Here is an 18,520-nt window from a genome sequence, read left to right as displayed (position 1 = left end):
TAAACAGCATTCCTTAAACTGCAGCTAGAGGGTTATGATTTTAGACAGTAATACCTACAGTAGCAATGTGTAAAAAATATGTAATATTTGACAAATGAAGAATAATGATGTTAACGAAAGAACACGGCAACTTTGTAGGCAAAAAGGACCTACATTAAAGACTACAATCTTAATATGGGACATTTTCTATGAAAAGGGACCTTATTGTCGATGGTGCTTACGCCGCACAGCGTCGCGCGGCATTGTATTTATATCGGAGCATCGTTTATAATGGCGTAAGCGCCATCGACAATAAGGTCCCTTTTTATAGAAAATACCACATATGTAGATTATTATAAACAATACTTACATTGATATGGTTGGTCCTCACATACATATAAGTAGCGTTTTGGGCAATATATCTCCAATGCTTGGCACCAAATCGCTTGTAAAGACTTTGGTATGCTTAAATAAGCCGACGTGGTAAAGTCTCGTCTGCGCTTCTTACACGACGGCACAAAACACTGAAGTTCATCCTTGTAAATAACCTGTAATATTGTAGATCCATTCGTGCGTTTTCAGATTCTGGTTCCATGGTGTCTGTGATCTTAATTTACTCATTTATCAGTCCAAGGGTCAGCGCAGGGGTCGGGTCGTCGTAAGGGAAGAAAACGTTGTCCAATAAGCAGTGCCAAGTTGTCGAAAGTAGATTCAATCTTTGTCCAAATACTCGCAGATGTCGTGGCGAATCAGAAGTCCTTGGGTCGTGCTGAGGTCGTCAAAAATCTCAATGATAACACTAAATCGCAAAACGCAAGGTAACAGAAAGGTTAGGCCGTTATTTTTCGGCAATGACAGCTAAGGCTAAGTGACACTGACACTGACAGTTGTCATCGTTTTTTTTTCTATCTAATCAATTAAATCACGTGCACAGGCATTAGTGCGATCTGCTGTTAAATTTCACAAACGTCATCTCGGTCACTTAAAAATATATATTTAATAAATAATACGAAATAAAAATAAAAGAGCTGCATTTCCGTGATCGTTATGACGAATACTATCGGATAAAAATATAATTTGCCTATCTTTACCTACCCAATTTGATGCACCTGAACAATTTGATGTACTTGTATGTGATTAACCATAGGGGCATAGCTATACAACAAATTGTGTCAAAATATTTTCAACAATGTTAATAACCAGAGAGGAAAATCAGTACGTTGACTTAATTGTGATTACAAATTTGTATAATTATTTAATTATACTTAAGCTTTTTTGTAAAATGGTGGTGGTATTATTTTTAGAATTATAAACTACATAGTTGTGATTTTCTGTACCTAACGATTACAGTTATAATTATATAGTGGAACCTCGATAGCACGAATCTCATGGGAAATGCCAAAAAATACGTGCTAACGAAGAGGATTCCTCTTGTAGAGGACACCGACTTAGAAAGGTTCTTGTGGGTTTTTGTTCGTTTTAAAGAGGTTTCGAGTTACAGAGGTAAAACGCACGAAAAATTATTAGTGTTAAAGAGGCGTAATTGTAGAAACGGAGAAAGTACAATCTTTATATCTTTTTCGAGTTATAGTCGTGAAGGGAATAGTTGGTTACTTCGTCTTGTGAGGTTAAATATTTCGAGTTATGGAGGTTTTGGACTGTGAAGGAAAGGGAATGGCATTGGCATTTTATTTCGCGTTAACGAGGAATTCGCCTTATCGAGGTTCCACTGTAATTTCATGGAAGTTTTTGATTTTCGTAAAACAATTATACAAAAAAAAAATTAAAAAAAAAAGTTAATTATAGTCATGTTAGCAGGTATATAAAAAATGATGATTTAAAAATGAAAGTTGTCGATTTAGTTAGCCACAAGTATAAACATATTTTATATACCTAACAAAGGCAGTCTTATACCATGTTGATTTAGCAAAAAGACATATACCTACATGTTTTTTTTATATTTACCTATTTATAATTACCTAATAATTATGGTCTAAAGAATAAAAATAATTTACATACAAAATTAGTTATGATTTCTTACCTTATTGTTATTCCCAACATCTCCAGAGACCCAACGGGTCTTCTAAATATGTGTTTCTTCTTTATTAGAGGCGATATTTTGCTTAAAAGTTCTTCAAAACACGGCACAGACATTCGAAAATAGTTATAAAATTTATTTTCAGTCATCTTCAATGCCTCGTATTTTCTTTTGAAATGATATCCATCTTCATTCATGACATGAAGACATGGGTTTACCCAAAATTTTCTTTTCAATTGCTTCTTATTTCTGCGCCTTCTTAATAACAGCCAAACACTGGTAGTCGGATTCTTTACTACTTATGCAGCGCGGCGCCGCATGCGGTGCCGCGACGACGGACGCGGCACCGCAAGTCGCACCGCTAAATTTTTGCGTTGCGGCGGGCGGCACCGCGCGCGGCGACGCGCAACGCTTTGCGACACCGCGCGCGGCGATGCACGACGCACCGCAAGATTTTGCGTTGCAGCGGGCGGCGCCGCGCACCGTTTTGCGGTACCGCGCGCGGCGTCGCACGACGCACCGCCAGATTTTGCGTTGCGGCGAGCGGCGCCGCAGATTTCTGCGTTGCGGCGGCGGCACCGCAAAACGCGCCGCGTTGCGTCGGCGACGTCGCACCGCGTACATGTGGCCAGGCCCTAACAACTGAAGCGTTCCGTTATAGGCTACAACTTTTTACTCACAACGTGGCGCGTGAGCATGTCAGAAAGCATGTCTGGGACTTCTGGGACCCTGTCATGGTTAAAGCCAAAAAGCCAATCACACAATAAAGTTTGATAAGCCTCTGGTTCTTGCTAAGGAGAAGCGATACATACCCAGAATGCTGCGCGAGGCCATTGAGATTAAGGAATATCCAAACTTTAATAGGGAAGATGGCTTTTCTCTACCACCAGATCGTGTAGTCCATCTGATAAAGGAACAAGCGAGACATAGACTGTGAGACCTTTGTGTTGGCTGATGTTGGACATTCTGAGTATAATATGTTTTGAAAAGATGTCTCCCGCCGAGTTTCTTGCCGGTCCCATATTGGGATACCCTCCTAAAATTTAGGAGGAAATTAAATCTTCTCGGGTCAGAGGTGTAGGGTTAGAGCCGGCGTAGCTTTATCGCGTATATGTTTACTTGAAAATAGTTGTAATGTATAAGTAGCCTTATAAACCGATTTTGCATGTATAAACCTTAAATTTTATAGTTTATTATGTTTCTTTATTTTTGTACGTGGGTAGTTAAAGCACATTGGAGTTTTTCCTCAGAAATACAGAAATACAGACTTTATTGGTAAATATAAACACTACATTTTACACGTCATAAACTTAGATACCTTATCATTAGATATAAGTAACAAACAAGTAACATTATTAGTAGGTAGGTGGGTACTAGAACCTGTTTTCGAACGGTGCTGGGTCAATTACTTACCGGCGCACTCGTAAAGTCAGCAATACGATAGTATGCCTGATCTATAAGAAATGATTTAAGTTTCTTTTTGAATATCGCATCGCTAGTCGAGTCTTTGATGACATTAGGTACGAGTTGTAGGTCCCATGACGTCGAGCGATTGTCGAGACTTAGGGAGTCGATGCTTTGGGATTTGCAACCGTGGTCTGAAGAATCTTTTCCCGGTTATATTTCTAACTCTATAACTAAATTCAAAAGTCACACGAATCGCTTACTCGAAATTAGCCCTCATTATGCTCTTGTGATTCTTAAATTTTGTCTTTTTGTCCCTAAATTTACATATGTGCTCCGCTGCTGTCCTTTTTGGAAACATCAAAATTTATTGTCGCCTTTAGATGTGTCACGTTACTCCCTCCTCCACGTATATTGGAGGAGTGAGTAACGGAGCTGGGTGTGAGGAGGTAGAAAGGAAAGGATAGATATAACAGGGGTAGGTTCTTTATTTATCGGCTATTGTCTAAATATGACACGCTAACAGATGGTTTAAATTACAAAAAGAATAAAATACGTTTATAGTCGCGCTAGTAGCACGCGCAAGGCAGGAGCACGCACACGGATAGGCGCGCTGATAGCACGCGCAAGGTGAGGCGCGCTGGTAGCACGCGCAAGGTGAGGCGCGCTGGTAGCACGCGCACAGTAAGGCGCGCAGATAGCACGCGCAAAGGTAAGGCGCGCAGATAGCACGCGCAAGGTGAGGCGCGCTGGTAGCACGCGCACAGTAAGGCGCGCAGATAGCACGCGCAAAGGTAAGGCACGCAGATAGCACGCGCAAAGGTAAGGCGCGCAGATAGCACGCGCAAAGGTGAGGCGTGCTGGCAGCACGCGCACAGTAAGGCGCGCTGGTAGCACGCGCACGGTAAGGCTCGCTGGGTAAGGCGCGCTGATAGCGCGCGCACGGTAAGGCGCGCTGATAGCGCGCGCACGGTAAGGCGCGCTGGGTAAGGCGCGCTGATAAGCACGCTCTTCGAAGAGGCGAGGCGCGGTGACAGCACGCGCCTGTTGAGGCGAGGCGCGCCGATAGCGCGCGCCTAGGAGACGAGGCGCTCCGTTAGAGCAACCGCAAAGCACCACCGGACTTGGGCGCGTGCAGAGAGAGCGCCAGACTTCGCCAGGAACACAGGTACTTTTTAAGGAGCGCGAGCGAGGGTTTCTTGATGGTGCGGGGCCTGGCTTGGCCCCGCACGGACCCTTATAACTGACGTTCCTTTGTTGGGAACTAGAAGCAAACTGAATTCAGATGTCCGCTGGGCCGCTTATATGTATAGCTAGCGATAACATTTTCTAGAATTAATCTTTACCTTATAATTATATTTGAAAATATTTGAAAATATTTGTTCACCAGTAACAATTTTTAGATAAAATTCAGAACAAACTACTCGAAAACTATACGACCTAAACTTCATGCTAAGGAATTTAGAGTAAATTAATAGTTTGACGGATTAAGTCGAAACAAAGAAACAAATATGTCAAGGAAAATTTATAGTGAATTTTAGGTCGATTAGCTTCGAAATTATAATAAAAACATGAAATGATTAGAAAAACAACAAGGTAAGTAACCGGACGGGTCAGGGCCGTATTAGGGTAGAAGGAGTTTAGGGAGAATTTAGAAGTGGTAGCCAGAAAGTACACATTTTAAATCAAAAGTTTCAGGGAGTAATTTGGAAGACGAGAATCAGACAGGAAGAGAAGGCAAAAGCGTTAAGGAATTATAGCCGATTGGAGAATCCGAAGGATCAGCCCGTGAGATTAAGGACTGGGAGTTAGGACCCAGGTATGAGATGCTACATTACCCCAAAAACCACGGAAAAAAAAACTTTGTCGTAATCTTAAACGGAAAAGTTTTTTTTTTTTGTGAAGAGTTAAGTTTAGGGGAAAGTAAAGGAAGTAAGTAGTTAAGTAAGTAGGTAAGTAAGTAAGTAGGTAAGTAAGTAGGTAGGTAAGTAGGTAGGTAAGTCAGTAAGTCAGAAGAAAGAGCAAGCTCGTTAATGGGGATGAATAAATGGAACGAGAGGATGAGTGATATAATGGAGAAGAAGATGAATAGATCGAGGAACTTCCCTGCACTCATACATCGCCTGTCATAATCACGCATTCATAAGTCTCTGGCAAAGGAAGGGGATGTGGTTCACGCTCTATGACGCACACTCCTAAGAAGTCCTCGCTATGACCTGAGGCTTCTTTATAGAAGGGAGTAGTCAGCCGCTCCACTGGAAAAGATAATAAGATAATAATGAACGACCTAAGGCTTATTTTAAGGGAGTAGTCAGCCGCTCCGCGAAGATAAGTTTATGTACAAGTTCTAGTCGGTTTAGAGCCGACGAGAATAGAGAGTAGGGGTAGAGCCTACTTAGGTTGTGGTAGGGGTAGACCTACCACAGTAGAGTAAAAAAAAAGTAGTGTTTGACCATAAGGCTTATTTTTTTCTTCAGAGTTGGACTACCGCTCTGCAGGGTGAAGAAAAGAAAAAGAAGGGCACCTGGCTTATTAAGCCACCCGAGAATGAAGAAATATTTACAGATGACACAATCACACAAAATGAAAGAAATGGAAAATGACAGTTAATGAAGAATGAAAACGAGCTTGAAGAAGGAAAAAGGGGAGAAGGAGGACGGGCTGAGCTGAAGAGTAAAAGAAGTACAATTATTATAAAGTTAAAGACCTATAAAAAATACATCATTAGAAATAAAAGTGATAAAAAAAGTAGCTATCTAGTCTGATTGCTATAATAAGATAATCTAAAAAACGTGCCATATTGACTAAGGAAATATAAAATTAAACAGAAAGAGGCCGAAAAGTTATTTAAGATTTAAAGACAAGGATGCTGTCTATAATTTAGAATTTAGAGGGTTAAGAAAGCCGGTAAATTTAAAAGTTGGGCGCCAAAACTGTCACGTTACTCCCTCCTCCACGTATATTGGAGGAGTGAGTAACGGAGCTGGGTGTGAGGAGGTAGAAAGGAAAGGATAGATATAACAGGGGTAGGTTCTTTATTTATCGGCTATTGTCTAAATATGACACGCTAACAGATGGTTTAAATTACAAAAAGAATAAAATACGTTTATAGTCGCGCTAGTAGCACGCGCAAGGCAGGAGCACGCACACGGATAGGCGCGCTGATAGCACGCGCAAGGTGAGGCGCGCTGGTAGCACGCGCACAGTAAGGCGCGCAGATAGCACGCGCAAAGGTAAGGCGCGCAGATAGCACGCGCAAGGTGAGGCGCGCTGGTAGCACGCGCACAGTAAGGCGCGCAGATAGCACGCGCAAAGGTAAGGCACGCAGATAGCACGCGCAAAGGTAAGGCGCGCAGATAGCACGCGCAAAGGTGAGGCGTGCTGGCAGCACGCGCACAGTAAGGCGCGCTGGTAGCACGCGCACGGTAAGGCTCGCTGGGTAAGGCGCGCTGATAGCGCGCGCACGGTAAGGCGCGCTGGGTAAGGCGCGCTGATAAGCACGCTCTTCGAAGAGGCGAGGCGCGGTGACAGCACGCGCCTGTTGAGGCGAGGCGCGCCGATAGCGCGCGCCTAGGAGACGAGGCGCTCCGTTAGAGCAACCGCAAAGCACCACCGGACTTGGGCGCGTGCAGAGAGAGCGCCAGACTTCGCCAGGAACACAGGTACTTTTTAAGGAGCGCGAGCGAGGGTTTCTTGATGGTGCGGGGCCTGGCTTGGCCCCGCACGGACCCTTATAACTGACGTTCCTTTGTTGGGAACTAGAAGCAAACTGAATTCAGATGTCCGCTGGGCCGCTTGTATAGCTAGCGATAACATTTTCTAGAATTAATCTTTACCTTATAATTATATTTGAAAATATTTGAAAATATTTGTTCACCAGTAACAATTTTTAGATAAAATTCAGAACAAACTACTCGAAAACTATACGACCTAAACTTCATGCTAAGGAATTTAGAGTAAATTAATAGTTTGACGGATTATGTCGAAACAAAGAAACAAATATGTCAAGGAAAATTTATAGTGAATTTTAGGTCGATTAGCTTCGAAATTATAATAAAAACATGAAATGATTAGAAAAACAACAAGGTAAGTAACCGGACGGGTCAGGGCCGTATTAGGGTAGAAGGAGTTCAGGGAGAATTTAGAAGTGGTAGCCAGAAAGTACACATTTTAAATCAAAAGTTTCAGGGAGTAATTTGGAAGACGAGAATCAGACAGGAAGAGAAGGCAAAAGCGTTAAGGAATTATAGCTGATTGGAGAATCCGAAGGATCAGCCCGTGAGATTAAGGACTGGGAGTTAGGACCCAGGTATGAGATGCTACATTTTCACCAGTAACAATTTTTAGATAAAATTCAGAACAAACTACTCGAAAACTATACGACCTAAACTTCATGCTAAGGAATTTAGAGTAAATTAATAGTTTGACGGATTATGTCGAAACAAAGAAACAAATATGTCAAGGAAAATTTATAGTGAATTTTAGGTCGATTAGCTTCGAAATTATAATAAAAACATGAAATGATTAGAAAAACAACAAGGTAAGTAACCGGACGGGTCAGGGCCGTATTAGGGTAGAAGGAGTTCAGGGAGAATTTAGAAGTGGTAGCCAGAAAGTACACATTTTAAATCAAAAGTTTCAGGGAGTAATTTGGAAGACGAGAATCAGACAGGAAGAGAAGGCAAAAGCGTTAAGGAATTATAGCCGATTGGAGAATCCGAAGGATCAGCCCGTGAGATTAAGGACTGGGAGTTAGGACCCAGGTATGAGATGCTACAGATGATCAAAATTAGTTTAGAGACGATTCTAAACATTCAGCTAAGTGAGCCTTCCTGGTCTCAAGCGTCCCTTCCTATTCGGTTTGGAGGTTTAGGAATTCGCAAAATTTCCAGTGTGGCTTCCCCAGCCTTTTTGGCGTCCACTCATAGCACGTCTGGTCTCATAGGAAATATTTTAAGGGCTTTGCCCACAAACTGTGAGATTGCGGGCTTTGAGGACGCCAAAAATGCTTTTAAAATTGCTTGCCCGGGAAAACAATTTCCAGACAACCCAAATTCACAAAGGAGTTGGGATAATTTTTACTGTGATTTAACTTACAATATTCTCCTAAACAACTGTACAGGTCCAGACCGCGCGAGGCTTTTGGCGGTCGGAGCCCGGGAAGCGGGTTACTGGCTACATGCCCATCCTTCGCCTAATACTGGTACTTTCTTGGATCCGGCCTTCCTTAGACTGGCGACTGGTTTGCGACTCGGGGTTTCGGTGTGTACCCCACACATATGCTCTTGTGGCACGGACGTGGACCGACTGGGACACCATGGATTATCTTGTCAAAAAAGTGCCGGCCGTTTTTCAAGACATGCGTCGCTTAATGACATAATCCGTCGGTCTCTTGCCACCATCAATGTACTCTTCTTGAGCCGACTGGCATTATCAGAGATGATGGCAAGAGGCCCGATGGGATGTCCTTGGTTCCTTGGAGCTTGGGACGGATGTTGGTGTGGGATGCTACCTGCGTAGACACACTGGCACCGTCCCACCTCCAACGGACTAATGTAAAAGCGGGCGGAGCGGCGGAAAGCGCCGAAATTTTAAAACGTAATAAATATAAGAGCCTCGGTAGAGAGTATCATTTCGTTCCATTTGGAGTTGAAACTCTAGGTCCCTGGGGTCCCAGCGCGCATAAGTTGTTTGCAGAAATCGCGAAGCGTCTGGTTGACGTAACTGGTGACCGAAGAGCTGGCGGCTTTCTCGCACAACGTATCAGCATTGCGATACAGCGGGGAAATGCCGCCAGCATCCTTGGTACAATGCCTCAAGGGCCTATTTTAGATTTAAGCTAGTTATTAATTTCGTTTACGTAGTACCACTGTATATATCTTGTATGTAAATAAATCGCATTCTTTATTAAATTATAAACGTTAGTATTTTGAAAGCAAAACTCACTTTATACCTTGACTTTTAACAAGTTACTTAACATGCTCCCTGACATGCTCACGCGCCACGTTGTTAGTAAAAAGTTGTAGCCTATAACGGAACGCTTCAGTTGTTACGGTTTAGTGCGTAATAAAATTCAGTTCACGTGTTTAAACATTTGCTTATAACACGAAGTAATGTAAGTAATATAATGTGTTGGACGTAAGTAAATATTTTTAGGGTTCCGTACCTCAAAAGGAAAAAACAGAACACTTATAGTGATCACTCGTGCGTCTGTCTGTCTGTCTGTCTGTCCGTCTGTCACAGCCCATTTTCTCTAAAACCACTGGACCAATTAAGTTGAAATTTGGTACACATATGTAAGTTTGTAACACAAAGACGGATATTTAACGTAAACAAATAAATTTTCAACATGGGGGCCAGTTTTGGGGGTAAATGGGAAAATTAAAAAATAAAGTTTTTAAACTATATCGTGTTACATATCAAATAAAAGAGCTCATTTTGAAAATCCCAAATATATTTCTTTGTAATTTTAAAATAAATAGTTTAGAAGTTATTCAAGAAAATAGCTAAAAAATTACCCCCCCCCCCCCTTTATCTCCGAAACTACTGGGTCTAAAATTTTGAAAAAATACACAAAATAGTTCTTTACCTATAGACGACAGGAAAACCTATTAGAAATGTGCAGTGAAGCGTGAGTCGGACTTAATTACTTAGGTTTTGATCCGACCCTACGGGTTTTTGAAAACTCACGTTTCACAAAAAAAAATACATTGTTAAAAATTGTGTAATGTACGGAACCCTTGGAACGCGAGTCCGACTCGCACTTGGCCGTTTTTCATTTCTCATTTCTGGTTCCCCGCAATACAGGCGTAGCCTACTGCGGAGACCCTGACATATTCTATTATGTGTTTCATTGATAATATTTTTTTCTTATTTTTATTCATGCTCTGAAAACGCTTTAATATGTTTAAACACTAACCTGTCGCAGCTCGGTCTCCGCGCGTATGGACGCTTCTCCTGAATACGGGCTTCGGGCCTTCTGCCCTACGCAGAACTCGGCCATGGGCCTTCGCAATTAAGATATTTGTGGAAATTATAGGAAGCACGTACCTGTCGGAGGCGCCAGTCCTTCGGCCCTACGCAGAGCTTGGACTTCGACCTTCGCATTTACTCTGTGTTTCAGCACATATCTCGAAGCTCGACCTTCGGTCTCAAGTGTAAGCGAGCCTCTCCCATTTTCTTCGGATCTTCCGCCCTACGCGGAACTCGGTCTTCGCAATAGCTCTCCATACCACGATTTAAGGAACATGGGGGCCAGTTTTGGGGGGTAAATGGGAAAATTAAAAAATAAAGTTTTTTAAACTACATCTATACATATAATAAAGCGGAAGAGGGTCGAAACTCTGTACATGGAAGAAATTCGAAAAAAAATTGGCTGGGGATACTTAGAATCGATAACAGAACACGTTCCAACAGTTTTTAGAATTTTTGTCTGTTTATCTGTTTGTCTGTTTATTTGACCGCGCATCAAATGAAAACGGCTGAACGGATTTTAATGCAAACTTTACTAATCTGTCGAAAAAATCCACGGCCAGGTTATAGGCTATAAAAATTTGAGAAATTTTACCCCTAAGGGGGTTAAAAAGGGGATGAAAGTTTTTTGGGGTTCAAGATTTATTTTAAGCTAGCAATTTGAAACTTCGTAAAAAGATATATTATTTAATAACAAGACAAGTAATTTTAGCGTTTTTGAAAATTCATCCCCTAAGGAGGTGAAAAAGAGGTTGAAAGTTTGTATGGAGATCAAATTTTTTTTCGAGTGCGTTACTTGAATCTTTGTATATGGGCATATTATTATAATACAAGAAAAGTCGTTTCAGCGTTTTCAAAAATTCGTCACCTAACGGGGTTAAAAGAGGATTGAAAGTTTGAATCCATTACAAAAATGCTTTGAAACTTCTTAGATAGGTATAATAGACGATTACAAAAAAAGTAATTTCGACGTTTTTGGAAATTTAACCCCTCAGGGGGTTGAAAAGGGGATGAAAGTTTGTCTTGGGGTGCAAATTTTATTTTAAGCTAGGAACTTGAAACTTTTGCAAAAAGGTAATATTATATTAAAAAGCAAGAAAATTACTTTCAGCGTTTTTAAAAATTCATCCCCCAAGGTGGTGAAAAAGGGGTTAAAAACTTTATCTTGATAACTATATCATTTAAGGTACTAGGCCAAATTAGGTGTCGTTTTTGTATAAATCGGGTATGCCGAATTCATTTATGATATCAAAATGTAAAAACACAAAAAATATTAGGAAAAAAAAAATACTTTTTTTAATTCCTCTTCACGTTTAAACCGCTGAACCAATTTAGTTTAAATTTGGTATAGAGATAGTGTGAGTCCCAGGGAAGAGCATAGGATAGTTTTAATCTTAAACATCATCCCTTAAGGGTGTGAAAAGGGAGGTGGAAATTGGTATGGGATTCAATAACCGCTGAACTGATTTAGATAAGATTTGGTATAGAGATAGTTTGAGTCCCGTAGAAGAACTAGGGTAGTTTTTATCCCAAAAAAAATTACCTTTAAACTAAAAAGGAAGGTGTAATATTGTAGGGGGAATCAATAATCGCTAGAACTGATTTACATGAAATCTACGTAAACGTCTTTTGATTTAGTTGAAACTGATACTAAACGACTTAGAACCTAATCTTAAACATCCCCACCCCCTACATTAAAAATCTAGGCAGCTCCGCTTCTTAAATACATCTTAGGAACACCAAGATTAATTTTGCCAAAAGAAATCTTTTATTCAGAGAACGCCGTATTTGACATTTTTATTGCTTGTGCACACTCGACTAATTGAGTTAGGTTGCACCTGAATCTTATAGCGCTACTTAGGAAGGAGGTGCAAACTTTTTCTTCAAATATGTGCTACGACTATCGAGTACCCTGCCAAACTAACAGATGGTGCTGAAATTAGTACGTTGTGACTATTCATGTCACAACGTACTGTGTACTGGTGTACGCCACCGAGGAAGGATTTTGCCAAATTAACTCTAAGTTTAGAAGAGGGCGTACGGATATCAACTTTTTTTTTAAATTGAACAATAAATTAATTGCCACACATTGCACAGTGCCATCTTTTGGGGAACAGAGTAAACATTAAGTAATCAAGTGTTCATAGTTACATAGTGGTAAACTGGTAAAATCAACACGCATATCAATACGCGCTTAATTGCATAGGTAATCATTTAAAATTATTAATTTTCTCCATCATGAATTATACCTAATCGTGATTATATCGCATCTATATTCATACGTATACGTATCGCATCCTTTAAGCACTTAAGACGAAAGTGGACGACCCGCGCAAAATTACCTTTTCCCCTCACTAGCTCGGAAAGTTGTCTTTTAACCTTCAAAACAAGCGGGGAAAAACGCGTTTTATCCACTAGTGGGGAAAGTAATTTGACCTTGGATGGAGCGTGTTTAAGTAGCTTGACAGATAACAAAACGTAAAACGCTCATGATAATGGTTCGTTCGATATTAATTATCATTAAATAAATGGTTTGAGAATCTAATAAAAAATATCAAATTTAGCTTTATTTAATAATTTTAAGTCATAAACCTTAAAATTCCATAAGAAACGTTTGTTTTTTTATAATGATGTTAAATATAATGCTGAACGCACAAGTTGAGTCGATGCAATTTCAAAACGCATCGTTGACATTTCATACGTCAGAAATGTCAACATTGTCAACAAATTTTTTACTTAAAAACTTTTCTCACCGACTCCGTAAAAATACACAACTTCCAGAGTTTTCTGTTATAATATCGTAAAAAATGAGTGATTCCAGTGATGAAGATGATCTAATGCCTGTGGATGTTGCACTTTCCTCGCTATAGTGAGGGGAAAAGTTTTGTGTTACACACGGGTGCAAATGTATTTTACTTCTCGTGTGTTGAAGCACTCGCTACGCTCAGGATTCTATTTTAGAACCACTCGCTTCGCTCGTGGTTCAACTATAGAATCCTTTCGCTTGCTCGTGTTTCAATTCTACACTCGCGGGTAAAATACAACTTTGCACCCTTGTATAACAAATAACTATTTCGTGCAACTGTTAGTCCTCATTTTCCTTTCTTGATATTAACATTATTCAAAATATTTTGACACAATTAGTTGTGTATCAACCACAGCTTATATGTCCCGTGTACGTTTGTGTTTTTGGAATTTTTAATTACTTATTATAAAAGTTAGAAGCATTAAAGAATTTGAATGCAATCTGTTTCTCGCTCCTAATTTTTACAATAATCAAAAAATCTAAAAAAGTCAAACGTAGAAAACGTAGCGTTTCGCTATGGTAAATATACATAAAATTATGTAAGTACCTAAAAATATTTTCATAGTGATAGAGGAAAATGGAGACTGCGTTTGTATGGAGAAGCGGCCGTGCCCTTTCCTCTTAATAATGGCCACGAAGGTGGGTACTTTAAAAAAAATACATTTTTCTATGTCGTTTGCGGAGTAATTGTCAAACGATTTGGGACTTATACGCGTTACTATGCCTTCCCGAAAAAAATCGAATCTTTCGCGAAAGTCTCGCAACGCATTGAGGCTACAAGGGGCACGGTCTCAGAAGTCTGAGCAAGACCACGGTGAGAGACTCAGTGGCGCTCTAGCCGGGCAGGTCGCTTCGCTTTCGGCTGAAACGGCAAGCCAGCGCGAGTCTCGATTGTGATCCCAAAGACATCGTACGCAATACATATGTAGGCGTAGATCCTGACGGAGTGTGGCGCCGGAGAAGCCGTGTTCATCCCGCGCATCCCCCTCATTCCGAGCAACTTCCCGTTCCGCTTCAACCGCCAACAGGTCCCCGTGAGCGTCTGCTTCGCCATGACGCAGACCGAATTCCACGCAGGCGAAGCCGCGGGCACAGCTAGTATCAAATAAAAGAGCTCATTTTTAAAATCCCAAATATATTTCTTTGTAATTTTAAAATAAATAGTTTAGAAGTTATTCAAGAAAATAGCTAAAAAATTACCCCCCCCCCCCCTCCTCCTTTATCTCCGCAACGACTGGGTCTTAAATTTTAAAAAAATACACAAAATAGTTCTTTACCTATAGATATTGACAGGAAAACCTATTAGAAATTTGCAGTCAAGCGTGAGTCGGAATTAATTACTTAGGTTTTAATCCGACCCTACGGGTTTTTGAAAACTCACGTTGCACATAAAAAAAATACATTGTTAAAAATTGTGTAATGTACGGAACCCTTGGAACGCGAGTCCGACTCGCACTTGGCCGTTTTCCATTTCTCATTTTTGGTTCCCCGCAATACAGGCGTAGCCTACTGCGGAGACCCCTGACATATTCTGTTATATGTTTCATTGATAATATTTTTTTTCTTATTTTTATTCATGCTCTGAAAACGCTTTAATATGTTTAAACACTAACCTGTCGCAGCTCGGCCTCCGCGCGTATGGACGCTTCTCTCCTGAATACGGGCTATGGGCCTTCTGCCCTACGCAGAACTCGGCCATGGGCCTTCGCAATTAAGATATTTGTGGAAATTATAGTAAGCACCTGTAGCATTTAAGGCCCATCTAGACGGGACAACCTGATTAAATTGTCAAATTAATTGTATAGTGTGAAAGCATACATGAACTGGCTCATCGATCCCACTTGATTTGATTGTAAGATTGTGACCTATCAAATCAGGAAGGGGGGCGGCAAAATTCCAATATTTGAAGCTAGTTTGCGTGGTACGGGACACTTTTTATTAATTTACTGAGCCCGAATGTCACTAATAATTACTAAATTAGTAACTAAGTTTTAGGCGTGTGGACGCTAGATGAGATGTATGGCAATTTTATCCCCAGAAATCTTTCTCTAACAAATGCTCCGAGCAAATGGTGCTATATTTTTGCGGAACTAATTTTCTTGCCCAGTAGCATTGATCCATTTATTTTTAATATCGGCATCTTGTGGGAACCTACAATCATTAATAATAAAGAAATAGAAAATATAAATCGTTTATTCATGGCACATTGCATGCATTGTACGCATAAGTACATTAAGTACCTAGTCTAATTATATTAACGATGAAAATATGATGGGTGTAAAAAACAAAAACGTATGTAAAGGAATACGAAGGTTTGAAAGGTTGATATAAAATGACCCCGACTTAACTTAGTGCTTGATGACCAGAGCTGCCATATTTACTAAGACATTAATTATCCCAAATAATAATTAGAAACGTGTCTAAAATAATAATTTATTACCGAACCAAACATCAAACTAGAAATATCGTAACTTTAACTTTATCGATATAAATATCGACATTGCGCAGCATCTGAGTAGCGAAGTTATATGACATTTAGGATAGCGAATATTCCAGATAAACGTAAAGAATAGTGACAAAGGATTGTGAACTCTAAGTTCTAACTGATGAAATATAGATTTACTTAACGAACATTCGTAAATAATGCAAAATAAACAGATTTTTCGTATTTATCGGATTATATTTAAATAAATAACCACCGGTGATAGGAAATACCTCCACGTGAAAGATTTTTTAAACCGCTGTGATTTCTGCAGCTTAATACTGCACAATACGGCATTTAATTATCAATTTTTGTTAGACGAGCGTACGTACGACGTGAATGTCATTCGAGCATGAAGTTTACACAACAACTGAGCATAGTCTGTGCATAAAGTGAGTCGGTCGCTACTAACTGTCGGATAGACGGGAACGCCCACTTGCCATCTCCATCCTACTCCGTGGGTCCGTGGGTCCCCGTGAGCGTCTGCTTCGCCATGACCATCAACAAGTCGTAGGGGCAGACGCTGCGCGCCGCCGGCGTCATGCTTAGACTGATTTGACTGGAGGAGGACCGATTTGGATGATATTTGCCATGGGCATGATTGGGATAGGTACAGTCAAGGACGTAAAACTACAAAAATGGTACTGTATCGTTCGATAATATACACCTACTTCTCTATGTCGTTGAAATCACGTCAAAAATTTGAATAAGGGCAAAAAAATATTGATTTTGGAGTGTAGTTTTATTTAGTGGTACCTAATTCTAAAATATTTTATCCGGACTACAGTCCTCTAGGGTATCCATCTGTCAAATTTACTTCAAGTTCCGCCTCCAGGGGAGAAGGAGATAAATTAGGGATGCATTAGCCGCTTACTAACACAGATCGAATTCCACGCAGGCGAAGCCGCGGGCATAGCTAGTATTTAAATACGTCTCCATCGTAGTAAATAATTGTTTTTTCCAGTATTGGCTGAAGACCATGTCAAAATGATTCCACAGCGGATCCGCCATCGTGACGTACTCCAACACATTCGGCAACCGACTGACGACCCAATCTAGGTCTCTCGTGTCCACTATATGGTCTGATTTGCCATGGAAGATAACAACCGGCATCGTGGTCTTTCCAAGGTCGTATTCTGGAGGTTCAGCTACCCCATAAACTTTCAGATTCTCCTCGGAACCATAGTTAAACTTGAGGAATTTGAGTTCATTCATAGCCTGTCCGTACCAGGCCAGGTTTTGAATGGATGTTCCGGCTGGGACGTGTTCGAATATTCTTCGAAAAGTTTCTGGAGTCATGGAGCCTAAATGAGATGAATCTATTGCGGACACAGCCACATTACCAAGTGTGTCTGTTAATAACGGCACTCGGCACAATGCCTCCAGGGTTCCTTGAATAGGTAAACCTCGGGATGTGACCTCCCAAATTCCAGAAGCTTCCAGGGGGCCTTGCAAAGAATTTATGGCATTCACTACCAATCTATCAAGTACCGATTTAGTGTAGTATAGTCGCGTAGCCGGCGCTAAACCAATAAAAAGATTAATTTTATCTACATACTCTGGTTTCTCGGAGTTCATAATGAAGAAGCTGCCACCGCCTTGTGAATAACCGATATAGTTTAGCTTTTTTGCATTCGTCGCATCAAGCACGTAGTCGATCATGGCGGGGATATCTAACTGTCCTATTTCGTCCACTGAAAACTTCCAAAACCCCAAATCTCGGTCAGGATCCAAAGTCACGTGTTTCCGGGAATAGTAATTGCCTCGCACATTGCCAAACCACACATCATAGCATTCATGAGCTAAGACAAACCCTGGCGCATCTGGCCCCGAGTCTAAGAAGCACTCGTCCGATTGAAGAAGGCCATGAACTAGCAACAATGGAGTTTTCTTGGTACATTTGCTTCCGGGCGGTATTCTGTGTACGGTCAGTATGTATCCATCATCTGTTGTCACTTCGTGTTTCTCAGCTTTGTATCCGTTTTCGGCAGCAAATTGGATGAAATCTTTGTTGTTGGTGGGGAGTCCGTCCAATGGCCGCATTACTTTCGCTAGCGCGCTTACTATGTTCAGGTCGGCCAGGGACCCTGGTATGAACAACGAAATCAGGCAACCGTGTAACATGGTCAATGACTTATACTTTAATGACAATTAAACCATTGGCATAGGCATTGGCATTCTATAGTAAATACCTTAACTTAACATTGGCATAACATTGGCATAACATTTGCATAACATTGGCATAACATTGGCATGACTTAACATTGTCATAGGTAATTTTATAGTAAATACCTCTCGTGTTTAAAGTTTAAACAAGTGGCTGAATACAAGTTGCGTACACGTTTTGTTTTTCGTGAAGCGTTCCTTTATACGTTTGTAGACTACTAACTATAACTTTTTAGGTTTACGGTACGTTAACAGTATCATTGTTGTTAGGTCCGTCTAAGCTAAACTCCCCTGCACCGACTTTGAACTCACAAAGTATATACGGTATGTTACCTAAACGTGATATTTTCATATACATACCTAATGGACGTTTTTGGTGACATTCCGCACTCCGCCACTGCAATCTATAAATCGAAATAATGAGGGCTAACGCGTATGAATTTGCCGCTAGGGGCGCTAGTGTAGATGGTGGTCTTTTCCTCAGAATAATGACTAAAGCAAAGAAGCCGGGCAAAAATAAAAGCTTGGTAAAAGATATCGTATTCACAACACGTTATTACTTTTTGTCTATGAGTGAGTGAGACAACAATCCGCAAGTTCTTTTGTTTTTTTCAGTATTGTGTAAGTTGTGTATTGTCATAAGATGAACTGAGGGAAATGTCAAATGGTCCTA

At 40.7% G+C, this 18,520-nt stretch overlaps 1 protein-coding gene across 1 annotated transcript; it reads right to left on the bottom strand.

Annotated features, from left to right (window-relative positions):
• Nucleotides 1–16,554: 16,554 nt before the first annotated feature.
• LOC134741746 (lipase 1-like) lies at nucleotides 16,555–17,805 on the bottom strand. The gene has a single exon (XM_063674640.1). It carries the CDS (start codon nucleotides 17,803–17,805, stop codon nucleotides 16,555–16,557), a length of 1,251 nt encoding a protein of 416 aa, XP_063530710.1.
• Nucleotides 17,806–18,520: the final 715 nt, after the last annotated feature.

This window comes from Cydia strobilella, chromosome 5, assembly GCF_947568885.1.
Source record: "Cydia strobilella chromosome 5, ilCydStro3.1, whole genome shotgun sequence".
Taxonomy (NCBI): domain Eukaryota; kingdom Metazoa; phylum Arthropoda; class Insecta; order Lepidoptera; family Tortricidae; genus Cydia; species Cydia strobilella.
The sequence above is the reverse complement of the archived record's forward strand: the minus strand, read 5'-3'. Positions and strand labels throughout refer to the sequence as shown.